Below are 15,616 nucleotides of genomic sequence, written 5' to 3' on the forward strand. Positions count from 1 at the left end.
CTGTATGTTTCTTATATGTAAATACATGAACACAAAGTAATTTTGCAGCTCTACATTTTGACTAAACAGCAACTGAGAGTAAAGTCCAGTCCAGTTGTGTCCTTCCTCCCTGTGAGGAGGAGTCAATGCAAAACTTGGATGTCTTCCTCCTCTACATATGTGACTGCAGAGAGGCTGACAGAGAACAGTGGACACACACTTTAGCATGATGGACTACAGGACAGGACTGCTGCTTTTAGCTGTCTGCTGGGCAGGTGAAGCTCTACACATCTGGATCTGATGTTTCCAATGATGTCAAGAATGCACTTCAATGTATATAATGATCTTTTATTATCTTGACAGGTGTTGCTGCTCAAACTCTGACACAATCTGAAGCAGTGGTTAAAAACCCTGCAGACTCACACAAACTGACCTGTACAGTCTCTGGGTTCACACTCAGCAGCTACTGGATGGGCTGGATCAGACAGGCTACTGGAAAAGGACTGGAGTGGGTTGCTTCTGATGATGGTGGCAGTGGTTACCACTCTCAGTCAGTAAAGGGCCGGTTTATCATCTCCAGAGACAGCAGCAGACAGCAGGTGTATCTGCAGATGAACAATCTGAAGAATGAAGACTCTGCTGTTTATTATTGTGCTCGAGAGCCACAGTGACTGAAGTTGTGAAGCAGCTGTACAAAATCCTACTGAACTCACACTTTGAGAACACTCACTGTCTTGAATCATGAAAAGCTTCAGCTGTATAAAATGACCTCAGAAACAAATGAGCTCATGTTAAAAACACAACAAGTCCATAATGTTCTTCCTTTATAATCCACATACAGTTTCCTGACACTGCACCTCCTCAGGTGGTGTTGGTGGAATTGTTGCTCTTATCTAAAAAGGAAAAAGACACAGTACTTCATTCACAATAACAATTCAAAATACATTAACAATCTATTTTGATACATTATTATTTATTCATTATGTGTACATTACAACGTACCAGCTCATAAATGTCATAATGTATATTGTATCTCATTCACTAGTTTATACTCTATAGATTTATTTACTTCAAGTTTTATACTCAAACGAAATATGGCAAAAAAATGTTTCATGTATATTATTTTTTTATTTTTTTATTTTTTATTTTTTTTGTGCTATTTTTTTTTATTGAAGCAAACATTTAACATGACATTGTGCATGCAATTATAGGATAAGATCTATCATGTTTTTTTTTTCTTTATGAAGAAGCTCAAGTCATCTCTAAGTTCTGATGATCTACGTGTGTCACATTTCTAATGCTGTCAGCTTTGACTGGTGAAGGACGCAACACATCATTCATTCATTGTTAAGGTTTTTTGGTTTTGTTCTCGTCAAGCTGCAGGTGTTTGGAGTCAGACTCTGACTCAGTCTGAAGCAGTGGTAAAGCAGCATGGAGACTCTCACAAACTGACCTGTACATATGCAGGAATATCAGATTCTAGCGCTGATATCGGCTGGATCAGACAAGCTGAAGGGAAAGGACTGGAATGGATCGCCTACATTTCTGCTCCGAGTGGTAGCACTATATCGTATTCCCAGTCTGTGAAGAACCGCTTCACCATTTCTAGAGACAACAACATGGACAAGGTGTATCTGCAGATGAACAGCCTGAAGACTGAAGACTCTGCTGTTTATTATTGTGCTCGAAAGCCACAGTGGCTGGAGTAGATTGAGCAGCTGTGCAAAATCCTTCATTTCTGACCCTCCTGTACTCTGTCAAGTCACAAACATGATAAACTAAGTGTAAATGATAATTAATGTTGATAGACATTCTGGACTTAGTAAATGTCTCACAAAATTTCTCACCCTCCTGTACTCTGTCAAGTCAAGCACAGAGCATTCAGCCGCCCACCCACCCATCCACCCACCCATCCACCCACCCATCCATCTGTCTGTCTGCATGTCTAACCGCTCGACCTCCTGCCAGTCTATTCCTACATTTTCTTTCCACTCATCCACCCAAATATCCATCCATTATTTTGTGTTTCTTGTATACAGTATGCTCTTTAGCTACAGTCAGCACCCAGCACCAGAAGTCTGTGAGTGTGTGGAAGCTACACAATTATACAACAGGAAAACAGAGCTCAACTGAAAACTGAAAAATGTTCTATTTATAGCAGAGCCCTCGAGGTAAGAAATATGTCTTTTAATCCTTCTTTATACTGTAGTTTGCGTAGTATATCACTATTGTAAACACTGTGCATGAGAGATTTCCAGTGGAGTTTGGTTTTTGTATCAGTGTGTATCATTGTGGCACTATGGGATGGGCCACTAAGAAAGATGCCTATACAAAAACCAAAGTGCAAAAACCTCAAGTTTATGCACATTTGTGATGAGAAAATCGGAGAGGAAAAACATATTTGTGTATCTTGTCTTTATATCATGACGTAACGCTTATGTCATGATGTTTGTGAATTATTTAGTAGGCAAAAGTTATAGTTATAACACAGATAAAAGAATACGTCTTCCAGTAAATGTTACTTATAGATCTGCTCATGTATCAATAAAACATTAAAACATTTAGGATGACTGTAATATATTATATTACCCACATGATAAACCATGTTACTGTTTATTTCATGCATTTACTGAAGTTTTAGTGTGGTTTTTAGATGCTCAGGGTTTTTGTTCAAGCACTGAATGGAGATGTATCACTGTGTTACTTTGACCTGTGGGGTCGTGGGACCAAAGTCACCGTTTCTTCAGGTAAGTCACGTTTGATCAGAATATCTACTGTTCACCAGGATATTTTACATTTATACCTTGAAAGTGTCAAGGTCAAGTGTCCTGAGGGTAGAGAGCAGATTTGGTGTCTTTGTGGTTTTCGGTTAAGGTTAGACAGATGAAAGATATTTGATGCAACAGGTTTTTAGAAAGCTGAAAAAAACCCCGTAACTATACAGTTTGATATTAATTTATGAAGGTAAAATGTAACTGCTGGTGATGAATGTCTGCATCTGTGTAGAGCCTTTATTATCCTTTAGTTTGTTTTCTTTAGTATACTGTGTGTAAGCAATAGTTGTTAAATATTTAATCTAAAACACGTCCTTCACTTAACAATTGAATAGACACCAGCAAGTAAATATTTTCAAGAAACTTGTTTTAAAACGACAAAGTGCAAATATACTACAGGTCAAACTTGATCATCAGAACGTTTTCAATGTATTATTTCACTGAAAACGTTACATTTTCAAATAATTAATTGTTTGTCCTGTGGACGTCGATCAAACTGTGTCACATTAATGTTTTTCTTGAGTAATCTTCCTTTATTTAAATCAAAAATAACTTTGATTTGATATGTCTTCTGTTTTTGCAACTTGCCATTAATCCATTTTTTTTAATAATTTCAAATGTATATTGTAATTGTAATTTGTGAAATTATTAATTGAAATTTCCAAATTTTTCAAAGATCTCTACAGCAGATGCATGTTGAAACATAGTGATACTAATATTGTTGATATGATTACAGTGACAAAAATGCAGTTTGAGAGATTCGATAAATTGTGTTTGAATGTAAATATCTGTGTGCATTTAGTTTTCTTTTCTTTTTTTACAATTTAGATGTCTTTGTATTCATGTGTTATAACACCTTTTACAACTTCTTTACACAGTTCAAACCCCAACAACACCACCGTCTGTGGTCCCTTTGCATCAATGCAGCACTGGGGCTGGAAATACAATCACACTGGGATGCCTCGCATATGGCTTCTACCCAGAAGCTGTCACTTTTCAGTGGACGAGTAGCAGTGGCAGCGAATTGTCTTCTCAACAATATCCCTCGGTTATGAGGAACAGCGCTTATACGGGGGTCAGCCTGGTCCACGTAGCGAGATCTCAATGGGATTCCAGGAGCTCTTTTCGTTGTTCTGTAAATCATGAAGGAACCCCTCAAACAGTGACTGTAGAAAGTATGTGATAGTAAAAATGTTACGTCTTTCTAAGATTTATATACTCATTGAAGACAATCATTTTGATATTTATATCTGACAATGAATGACCTCTATACCTATGTTTCCCCTTGTTCTCAGATTCTGTATTTCACCCAGAAGTAACTTTACTCTCAGTGCCAAATGGAGATACCCAGTCCCTCATATGCATGATTGAAACCTTTCGCCCTGTAACCTTGTCAGTCAAATGGAAGAAAAATAACCAAGAGCTGAACGGTTTCAACAAGTGGTCCACCCTGAAAACGGGTTCCCTCCATTCTGCTGTCAGTGTCCTGAAGGTCAACAAGACAGAGTGGGACAGTAACGATGTCTATAGCTGTGAGGTCATTCACAGTGGAAAAACCATTACAAAGAAAGCCTCAACAGGTACAGTATGAGCCAGGTTGTCACTATCTGAAAGTAATCTAGCATTGAAAGGATTAGGACAGAATGGTGTCTTTCTCCTGTCATGTGGACATGGACGTGTGTTCTCTCTCTGTCACTCCCTCCTGTAGCTCCTGTGACAATGACACTGCATCCTCCAAGAGCACACATGATCTTCAAGAACAACCAGGCAGAGTTTGAATGCACCATTACTGGAGTGGACAACGACATTGTATCCAACACTAGAATCAGTTGGCAGGTTGATGGGCAAAATGTCAGCAGTAACACAAATCTACCGCTAAAGAAGGAAGGAAAACTTTACAGCAAAACCAACACGCTGATTCGCAGAGACTGGGCCACTGTTAACAAAGTCCGCTGTTATGCCCTGTGGGAGGACATGACACCAGTTATTCAAGATCTCTCTCTCCACAAAGGAGGTATGTTGCCATCTGATGTTACTATACTCACTAAACTACACACACAGACATGTCATATAGGCATAAGGCTCATATATCAGCCTCCATGGTAAACCAAATATCTGTTTCAGATGGAAAGGACCTTAAAGTAACAGTCTATGTGCCTCCAGAGGAGGAAATCAGCCAATCAGGCTCCGTCAGTCTGGTGTGTCTGGTCTCCAGTGCCTCGCAGTGTGATTACTACATCACCTGGTCAGAACAAGTTGGCAATAAGACTGGGAGCTACACTGACGGCATCACCTTCCCACCAAGGGAGACCCAAAATGGCTTCTCGGTTACAAATGTTTACACCACCACCAAGGAGAAGTGGGAAAAGAATGTAGTTTTCTCCTGCAATGTTTGGTATGCTGGCGCCAAAGATGCTGTCAAACCAAGAGGAGTGTCTAAGGAGCAGAGTAACACATGTGAAAGTAAATAGGCTTCACCTTTAGACGTGGTCTTTTGTGTATGTTGCCCTTCTGTCTCTCTGTGGAAAACGTTCACTCTGTGATGGCTTTGTACGTGTCACTTTGGTTTTTGTCGTCGTGTTATGTGCTTAATGTTGTACCTGTGCAAGTCACTGCATTGTCAGTGTGATACGTGTTTCAATAAATGTTGCAGCATGGAGACGCTTTTTGTTGAATGTCCTTGATTTGACTTAAATGCAAAGTAAGAGCAAAGAAAGTGAAAGGTTTGTGTCAGCAGAGAGCTCACATACTGTACTCAGTTTCACACATGCTGATCATGCATAGTTTAATTGCTATATTATAGATACTATAATACATATTCCAAGATTAAATTCTGGTATAATTTCACTAATATAAAACACACACACATACACATTTACAGAATACCTCAGCTAATCTCATGTACCTTCTCCTTCGTAGAGCTGCCTACGGATTGTGCTCTAAACTGCACAGACAATGACGTGGACTATGATGAGTTCAGCAGTCTGTGGTCCACAGCCTCGTCCTTCATATTCCTCTTCATATTCTCTCTCTCCTATACCATGATATTCAGCCTGATCAAGGTAAACGAATGACAGGAAGCAGCTTCTAGCACCAATAAGAAGAACAATATGGGACAGACGGGGACAGCCTGTAGATTTGTAGGGGGGCCTGCAGGGGTTAATCACGAGTGCGAGGGTGACTGCTTTTTATTTGTAACTGTTTAGCTGTAGTTTTAAATTGTTTTTTAACTACATTTTCGTTGTTTCTTTCAGATGCAGAGACAGTAAAGGGAGTCGTAGCCGATCGGCATTTTGGATTTTTTGTTTTTACAAATGGAAGTCGTAGAAAAACTAGCAAAACAAAGTTACCTATATTTCCTATATGAAATGATACCCAAACCTAATGTTGCTAAGGAATGATTTAGTTTTTGTAACAACTTTCAACTTGTTAATTAACATTCCATTGATATGTAAATGAGATGTATCTGTGGCAGTTTGTAAAGTAAATATCACCACATTTATTATTGGGCTTTTATGGCCATGTCTGTAAGTGGGCTTTCTTAAACTAAGGGGGAGAGACAACTGAATACAGATGTAACATGTGTTCAAACGTGTAAATGACTCCAACTTGGTATGATACTGTCTTTGTAAATGCTTTTGAGGTCTTTTGTGCTCTCACTTCTGTTATCAGTTAAGTGAAGGAGGTATTTGTGTTTCCTGTGGCTTCTAAAGATATCTTCCCTAGAGAGCTTCCCCTCCCTCCCCCACCCCACACACAAACAGTCAGAGCTACAAATAACCTTCCTCGAAACAAGACAAACATCCTTTGGTGTGTGTCCATTGGTATATCAAGTGTTTGTGCTGATTGTCTTACTGCAATTACATATGACAGCCATAGCATAGATAGATCTTCATATACATATGGTATTTTATTCTTTTTATTCTTTTGTACATTGACTACAGCGTATGGTAGTGGATGTGCAATATTTAAGCTTAGATGTATTCGTTGTGTTGAACTGGATGGCATAATAAATGTTTTCAGTGCATATAAGATAAATGTTTGATGTGTTTTCCTTTTTAGTGGTGAGAACAGTTACTAAGGAAATCTACACATTCATTTTAAGATGCTTTGCTGCATGACAACATGGAAGATACCAACAAATGGAGTGGATGAAAATTAAAGTCACATCAGCATCAGGCAGTTACAATAGAACGGTGCTGGCAGTAGACTTTGTAATTGTAATTTCTTTTTTATTGGCTTTCATTGGACTTCTAGACTTTTCATGTTTTGCTAGACTGGACAAAACATTTAGTCTCACAAAAAAAAAAGAGCTTTTTTCCACAAACGTCTCTGTTCTATAAATCATCATGATAATAATTTATGTGATCTAAATACATAATAAATACATTTATACAGCTTTTAGAATAATTTTCTAAAATAAATGATTGCTCCTTTAAAATTCTTGTTTTGTTTGTCTCCAAAATAAAACATTTTCAGGGTAAAAAGGTCAAAACATTTGGTTTATAAGGGACTTAAAATCTATCCTGTTCTTAATGTATTTTTCAGTGCTGAGTCATAACAAATATCGAATGACGGTTATATATTTGTAATGACTGTGTTGACACAAGCCTCCCCAGTGACTCATGAGTACAGGGGCCCTGATGTACAGGAGGGGGCAGTATTAGCTAGATTAAAAGTGACAGATAGGTGAAAAATACATCCATGTGCATACTTCATACACATGTTAATCCACAGCAAACGATCATGTCATTAAAATGTATTAATACTACTTATACTAGTATAGGTACTTGTACTGGCCAGAGGCCCAGGACGTCCAAGCTCTGCCAAAACAGTGACCAAACTGACCAAGCCAACAGTTTCATAGTAGTAGTACTCATACTAGGACTGCTACCACTATGAGGAAGTGTTTTTAGTACTACTATTATACAACAATATAACAATAAAACAATACTCATACCAGTTCTACAACTAGTAGTACCTTTAGCAGTACTTTTAGCAAGACTACTACTTTTACTAATACTTCTAATGAGCCAATACTCCCAGTTAGTATAAAAAGGTGTAACTGTAGAGTGTGAGAAATTACAGAATTTGGACATCAAGGACATTTTAGGGTTCTGACCATGTCTATTTCATTTTGTGACCTCCATCATTAAGCTATAATTTTATTTACTTTTAGCTTTTAAAAAGAAAGAAAGAAGCACAGGAAGGTCAGAAAGGCACACGACACTTACGTATTTATGAGTAGTGTTCAAGCTTTAATTGACACTGAAGATCCTAAAGCACAGCCAGAAGAAATACAACAACACAATACAAACATTATGGGTACATATAACTACTATAAAGTCTCTGGCTCATCACATATTTGTGATTTGGTTTTATCAGTAGAATCGTATAGTGAGAGGAAGACCGTACATATTTTCTGACCTCTTGGCCAGTCTCTGTGTATTTATATATGCCTAAAAAAATAGAAGCTGCTGCAACCTGTAGTGTTACACACCATAACAAAAACCAAGTTGTGACAACAATTGTGTCACGTCTGCTGTTGTTAATCAAGAGTATGTAAAGAATAAAAAGAATAAATGATGAGCATGACTCATTTCAGTTCAATTGAGAATCGCTTTGCCCTGCAGTTATGTGCACAACACAAATCAGACAAGTTAAGTTGCATGTTTTTTGCTCCACATTGCATTCACATTTATATTTCAGTGTAATTCAGTGTAATGTTCGGAGTTATTTCGATTGTACCAGCAGAACAGCACTGCAAGATTTCAATAGCTACGATGTTAAGCAATGAACAAACTCTAAATGTTGCCTCATGTGATTTCCTTTTTGGGGCAAATGTATTTGTAAAACAAAAATGTATTTGTGTAATTGAAAAACAATAAAATGTTCCTTCAAACAAACAAAACTACAAATAAAACAAAAGATGCTGTCTTTGATGATAATATTCAGTTTTACAGTAACTACATGTAAATGCATGTGAATGAAAGGATGAATGATGGTGGCACTGTTGTGAGTGTGCAGCAGGTTTTGGCAGTGCTTTGTTTCACTGTGTACACGGGGACCCACAGTGCTTCACACAGTGATCAAAACCTCTCTGAAGTGTTTTAGAATGCAAATCAACACTAGGTCTAATTCTTGAAAGTTGTTGATGCGCAATATGAGCTTCTTCCAAAGAAGAAATGTTTGTAGATAATAGTTTATTATTACATGACAATAGTTGCTTAGGTTTAATGAAGCAGAATTTAACCTATAGTTATACAGGAAGTGTCAAAAGTTGACAATTGCATTTTATTTTTAATTTCCTTAACTAGAGTCATATTACATTTAGTATGATGACTTTTATTGTGGAACAAAGGTACTACAAAATAATTTACCCTGCTGAAAAAAGAAAACGTTGCCACACATCAACATTCGGGATTCAAGAGGAGGTCAAAGGTTTTTGTATGAGGATGTGTCACTGTGTATACACTGGGTACCACAGTGATACATGGCATGACAAAAACCTGTTGACTTTAATGAGTTTCCTCCTTTGTACTCACAAAGAATCTGGGGGTATGTTTTATGTTAGTAGAGGTCAGTTGTATGATTAAATTCACTACACTGATGGGCTTTTGTCTTTTGTCTGATTAACAGGTAAAATTGTAGCGACAGTGAGTCCATGCAGAATTTGTGACACATTTGGTACGATTTCACATAGAGTGCATTATCAAGCACATGTATTACATTTAACAATGAATAAGATAGGAATCAGTTCATCAACTTTACTGTTATTGAGCACAAAGTTAACAAAATCCAGTTAGCAACTACCCATAAGTGTGAAAAGTAATATCATAATAGAGATTTAATGGGAAAATAATATTACATATATTATATTACAACACTCGTTCCAATCCTTGAAAGTTATGTCTCTATTAATGTGCAATCAATCCACTTGTTGATGCGCAATATGAGCTTTTTCCATAGAAGAAATGATTTGAAAAAATATATATGTTAGATAATTGAAGAAATGATTGTAGATAACAGTTGGAGTAGAAGCGTTGTGGTTTAAAGTGAATGCACTGTAATTGTGACTTGTGGAAGCTGATACACAGGGCGGGGTTTTTGTAAAGATTTGTATCACTGTGGTTCATATAGCAACCACAGTGATATAACCTATGACAAAAACCACCCTCTACAACCAGAGGGAAAGACTCTGCAATGTGTGAATGACTTTCAGCAGAGTATGAGATTGAAAGAGGATTCTTTTGAAATTGATATGGCATTTTTGACACTAATTCTTTAATATTGTACATATTTGATGTTTTATAAAATGTCTTCAATACTAAAGTCCCACTCACGTTGAAAATATTCACGTGTATCCCATGATGGTTTATTAACTGGGGTTAAAACAGATCCAGCTTTTGATAGTGAAATATATGAGCTCAAGAGATTTATCTATACAGGTGAAATAATATGACCAAAACATACGACTACAATTAAGTGTGTAACTAAGGTGATGTCAGCCAGCCAGTTACATTCAGAAGATGATGATGTTAGAAAAAGCCTGCTACATATTTGCTTAACAAGATCGCATAAGCACAAACCACAACAAATAACAAAAATAGTTGATATTACTCCACAATACTTGCTTAGGTTTGATGAAGCAGAATTCAACCTATAAGTTTATATATAAAAGTGTCAAAAGTTGAAAGTTGCATTTTTATTGTTTTTGCTTAACTAGAGTAATATTATATTTATTATGATGACTTTTATTGTGGAACAAAGGTACTAAGAAAATGAGTGACCCTGCTGAAGAAAAGAAAACATTGCCACACATTAACATTAAAAGAGGAGGTGAAAGGTTTTTGTATAGGGATGTGTCACTGTGACTACTCGGGGGGGTGGCACAGTGATACATGGCATGACAAAAACCCCGGTTGGCTTTAATGAGCTTCCTCCTTTGTACTCAGAAAGAATCTGGGGGTATTTTTCTTTTATGTTAGTAGAGGTCAGTTAGATGATTAAATTTGCAATTGGTACGATTACACATAGAGTGCATTATCAAGCACATGTATTACATTCAAAAATGAATTAGCAGAATTCAACCTATAGTTACACAAAGTGTCAAAAGTTGAAAATTGCATTTTATTTTTAATTTCCTTAACTAGAGTCATATTACATTTAGTATGATGACTTTTATTGTGGAACAAAGGTACTACAAAATAATTTACCCTGCTGAAAAAAGAAAACGTTGCCACACATCAACATTCGAGGATTCAAGAGGAGGCCAAAGGTTTTTGTATGAGGATGTGTCACTGTGTATACAGTGGGTACCACAGTGATACATGGCATGACAAAAACCTGTTGACTTTAGTGAGTTTCCTCCTTTGTACTCACAACGAATCCGGGGGTATGTTTTATGTTAGTAGAGGTCAGTTGGATGATTAAATTCACTACACTGACGGACTTTTGTCTTTTGTCAATTTAACAGGTAAAATGTAGCAACAGTGAGTCCATGCAGAATTTGTGACACATTTGATACGATTTCACATAGAGTGCATTATCAAGCACATGCACCAGTTAGCAACTACCCATAAGTGTGAAAAGTAATATCATAACAGTGATTTAATGGGAAAATAATATTACATATATTATATTACAACACTCGTTCCAATCCTTGAAAGTTATGTCTCTATTAATGTGCAATCAATCCACTTGTTGATGCGCAATATGAGCTTTTTCCATAGAAGAAATGATTGTAGATAACAATAACATGTGTAACGGGATCATTTGATTTTTAACAGAGACCACCACTACTTGCACTTCTCTAATTAACTAAAGATGATCACCCTCTTAGGTAAGGTCATCCAAAGGGGCAAAAAATGTGTGAGGAAATTGAATTTCAATGCCTCAGATTCCAGGAGAGTGAAGAGGGTTTGTGTTATGATTATATTATATTATACACATAAAATAGTAATAATAAATAATAATATTATAAAATAATAATTAAAATTATAGATAGAAAAGTGTCAAAAGTTGAAAGTCGCATTTTTATTGTTTTTGCTTAACTAGAGTAATTTACATTTATTATGATGACTTTGATTGTGGAACAAAGGTACTACAAAATAAATGAGCCTGCTGAAGAAAAGAAAATGTTGCCACACATCAACATTAAAAGAGAAGGTCAGAGGTTTTTGTATGAGGATGTGTCACTGTGTGTACGGGAACTGGCACAGTGATACATGGCATGACAAAAACCTCTGTTGGCTGTAGTGAGCTTCCTCCTTTGTACTCAAAAAGTATCTGGGGGTATTTTTCAGAACTGTACACATTTTGAACTTTTGGCAATCAACATCCTTCCTGGGTAATATTTCTATAACACACAGGAAACTTCACCACAGCAGGTGCTTCCGCATCCAGTTAACAAACTGAAACCACAGACTGGAACCTATTAACTAAATGTGACGGCCAAAGGCTCTCACACCAGTGGCAAATTTCATGCTGCAGAAAAGCTCTGGAATTACTCACTCAAACAATTATATTAGAAAAGATGTTTGTCCGGTACACATAAATGAATTGTTTGCACTGAATCAGTCTACTGAAAAAACTAGTACCTTTGGGAGATAAAATGTAGTAAGAGTGGTAAGAGTCCTTTGACGCCTAAACATGTAATTAAGATGTCGCACAAAGCACCTGTTTAGGTCCACTCTCAATTCTCGTTATCTATCAATAACATTTACTCTACAATTACAAATGCATCACTTTAATGTAAATGATACCATCCTCTACTGTTGTTGGACAAACCTTTGCTAAGCTGTTGAAAAGCTTTCAGGCTCTTAAGCTTGCTGACTCTATCCCTAAAACTAATTAAAATGGGTGAGGGTCCCGACCCCCATGTCTCTGCCATTCCAACTGCACCCCCCACCCCCATTTTTGTCTCTTCTGTCTTTCTTTTGCTTTTCGTGCCCAGTTACATTTTTTCATACCATTACATTTTTTATACCGACATTCATTATTTGATGTGGCATTCATCATTCAGTGTGGCATTCTTCAGTCGATGCAGCTTTCTTGACGAATCAACAATGGCGTGATTGCCAATTACGTATAAAGCCTGCAGACTGATATACAGAAGTTGCACCTTCAAATTCAATCACAAAACATTTCACACACTTTGCTTCCCCAAACTAACACATTTCTAGTGTCAGACTCAGCCCCAAGTTTCCGACCTTACCTGTAGGTGAGGCACGGGTGTCGTTGTGGTTGTAACACTTCTGACTGACAGGTGCACACAAAGAATGCCACACTGAAGGAAGAAGGCCACATTGAATATTGAATGTTGGCAGGCATCCGATGATAAATGCCCAAATCAAGTAAAAAAATCAGGATATCTAGTATTAAAATTTCCATCTTAAAATTAAACATATTTGGTTTGTTTGTCAAATGTATTATTTGACCTAGACTATATTATTTGATGGTTAGATTGTGATACTTGGTGTGAATGTTTTTTTTAGTTGAAGCAAGCATTTTACATGACATTGCAAGGGATAGAGGTCTATAGGAGCCACAGGCGGTGGGGTCTTTGTCTTTTTTGGGGAGGAGAGCTATTGAAGCTTGACCCAAGGTGGGCGGAAGGGTGCCTTTCTCTAGAGATTCATTAAACATTGTAGGGGTGCAGGTTTAGTACTGAATTTCCTGAAAAAATCTATGGGAAATCCATCGGGGCCTGGGGCTTTGTTGGATTGCATGGCTCTGATTGCGGAGTGTAATTCTTCAAGAGAAATTGAAGAATCCAGTGCTATCGCAATGTCGGATTTGATGTTTGGGAAATTGAGGTTGGCAAGGAACTGATTCATCTCTGTGATGTCTGAAGGAAATTCGGACTTGTAAAGGGAGGAGTAGAATGATTTACATGTGGTGTTTATTTCCACGGGGTCAGTAGTGGGGGTGTTCGTTTCAGTACAGATCTTGGGTGTCAGACGGGAGGTGGATTGTCTTTTTAACTGATGTGCCAATAGACGACTGGGTTTATTGCCATGTTCGTAGTAAGTAGCACGGGTTTGTAGTAGTAGGCGCTCGGTATCCTTGGTGGATATAAGATCAAATTCGGTCTGAAGGTTAAGGCGTTTCTTGAAAGGTTCTGGGGAGGGATCCGATGCGCACTCTTGGTCGAGGGAGGTGATGGTAGCAGAGAGTTTTTTAACCTTGCTGTTGTGTTTTTTACTGGAGTGAGAAGAGTAGAAAATAATTTGACCTCTAAGTCTTTCAGCGACTCCCAGAGCAATGAGTATGAAGTAGAGTCGTTTTCACTAAACAAAAGAAAGTCATCAATGGAATTGGAGATTGTTATCTGCCAGCAGTAATGAGTTAAACCTCCACAGGGGAGGGGAGGATTTGTATGTAGACAGTTGGATATGTAATAATCCAGGGGGCATGGTCAGATATTAGGATGCTTAGGTAATCAGAGGAAGCGACACAGGATTTGAGAGAGTTGTCTTTAAGAAAATAATCTATCCTAGAGTATGAATTGTGCACCTGGGAGAAGAATGAGAACTTTTTGACCGTGAATGAATTTGTTTTTTCATCATCAGTGCTCCCCACATGACTTTGAGGACTTCAATCAGATTGTTCCTGGACAATCATGTTCATGGGTGTCTTCCTTAAGTCTCCCAGAACTTGATTGTCTGATCTGTACTGGATTCGGCTGTTAATGGCACACAGTTCAACAAATCTGAGCATTGTGTCCATTTCCCAGTTCAGGCCTAACATCTGATCGTAGCTAATCATATGCAATCATTGCACTCGTCCTATGTTACTGTTGCAAACGTTTTCTGATGACCATTTCTGTAGCTGCCTTCCTTTTTCATAGAGATTACTGTCCCCGTGGCCGCCTTTAGAAACACCATATCTGCCAATTTGAAGAGAGTGAGTTGATTTGGTCACAAATCCCAACAAGTGAGATATTACTGAAATGCCCTGGATGTCCTCTCCACAGGTTTCAATATTGTAGCCAATTTCGGTTTTTGAAATGAAGATGATTGATTCATGTCCCCTACAGAGGACATCCACATGCATTCCTTTAGAAGTCAAACTAGGAGGATTCATTCCACTCCCATGATCCAGCAAATACTCCTACATGTGTACAATTTCAAAATAGTACTATAAAGACTAACACATACTCTGTTATTATTATTTTTTTTTCCCATTGTTGTACTTTCAAACACATTTGCATGGAAAGCTTATAATAGCTTACTACTTGTATGGTAGTTCACCGATGGTCTGGAAGGATTTCCTAAATATACTAAAAGCCATTTTCTGAAAATGCAAGAATTGTACATATCTCAACTCCATAGTCATTCACTCCTCTTTCTGTCATTGGTATGTTTGGTGGTATGAATATGCTGCAGGAAATAGAGTTGGCAGGAATGTTTGAAAAAGAGGAAGTTTTCACCAACTGTTAGCAAACACACTTAATTTTATGTAACCCAGACCACAGGAAATGAACATCCCATGGGATATGGTTAATAAAGAGGGGCTTTGTCAGTGAAAAACGTTTGTCTTTATTGATTTAAATTATGTTTTGGTATTTGAATTACACACAGATAACTTGACATCACTGTGACAACTACTTTGACTACTGGGGGAAAGGAACACAAGTCACCGTAACTTCTGGTAAGTAATATTAGAATCAATGTCAAGTCAAGATATATTGTTTTTCAATTTTAATTGTCGTTGTGTTGATGTATATCGCAGCCTTCCTTTAAATAGGATGAATACAGAAAACTACAAATGTAGATCAGGGAAAGTGTTAGGCGTATAATGTATTGAATCATTTCATTCGGTGATTCAAATTGGACTATGTCTTTGCGCTAAAGCGCTAT

At 37.4% G+C, this 15,616-nt stretch overlaps 1 gene segment (V, D, J or C); it reads left to right on the plus strand.

The window, feature by feature from the left end:
* The first annotated feature begins 1,913 nt into the window (after nucleotides 1-1,913).
* On the plus strand, nucleotides 1,914-6,073 carry LOC142987995 (immunoglobulin heavy constant mu-like). The segment is given in 8 exon segments: nucleotides 1,914-2,150; nucleotides 2,633-2,726; nucleotides 3,632-3,928; nucleotides 4,049-4,333; nucleotides 4,462-4,767; nucleotides 4,878-5,216; nucleotides 5,673-5,815; nucleotides 6,008-6,073. Coding segments are annotated over 7 exon segments (1,479 nt in total).
* Nucleotides 6,074-15,616: the final 9,543 nt, after the last annotated feature.

Source organism: Genypterus blacodes, unplaced genomic scaffold (assembly GCF_046128005.1).
Source record: "Genypterus blacodes isolate CSIRO-AG114 ecotype Tasmania unplaced genomic scaffold, CSIRO-AGI_Gbla_v1 ptg000291l_1, whole genome shotgun sequence".
In the NCBI taxonomy this organism is placed as follows: Eukaryota; Metazoa; Chordata; class Actinopteri; order Ophidiiformes; family Ophidiidae; genus Genypterus; species Genypterus blacodes.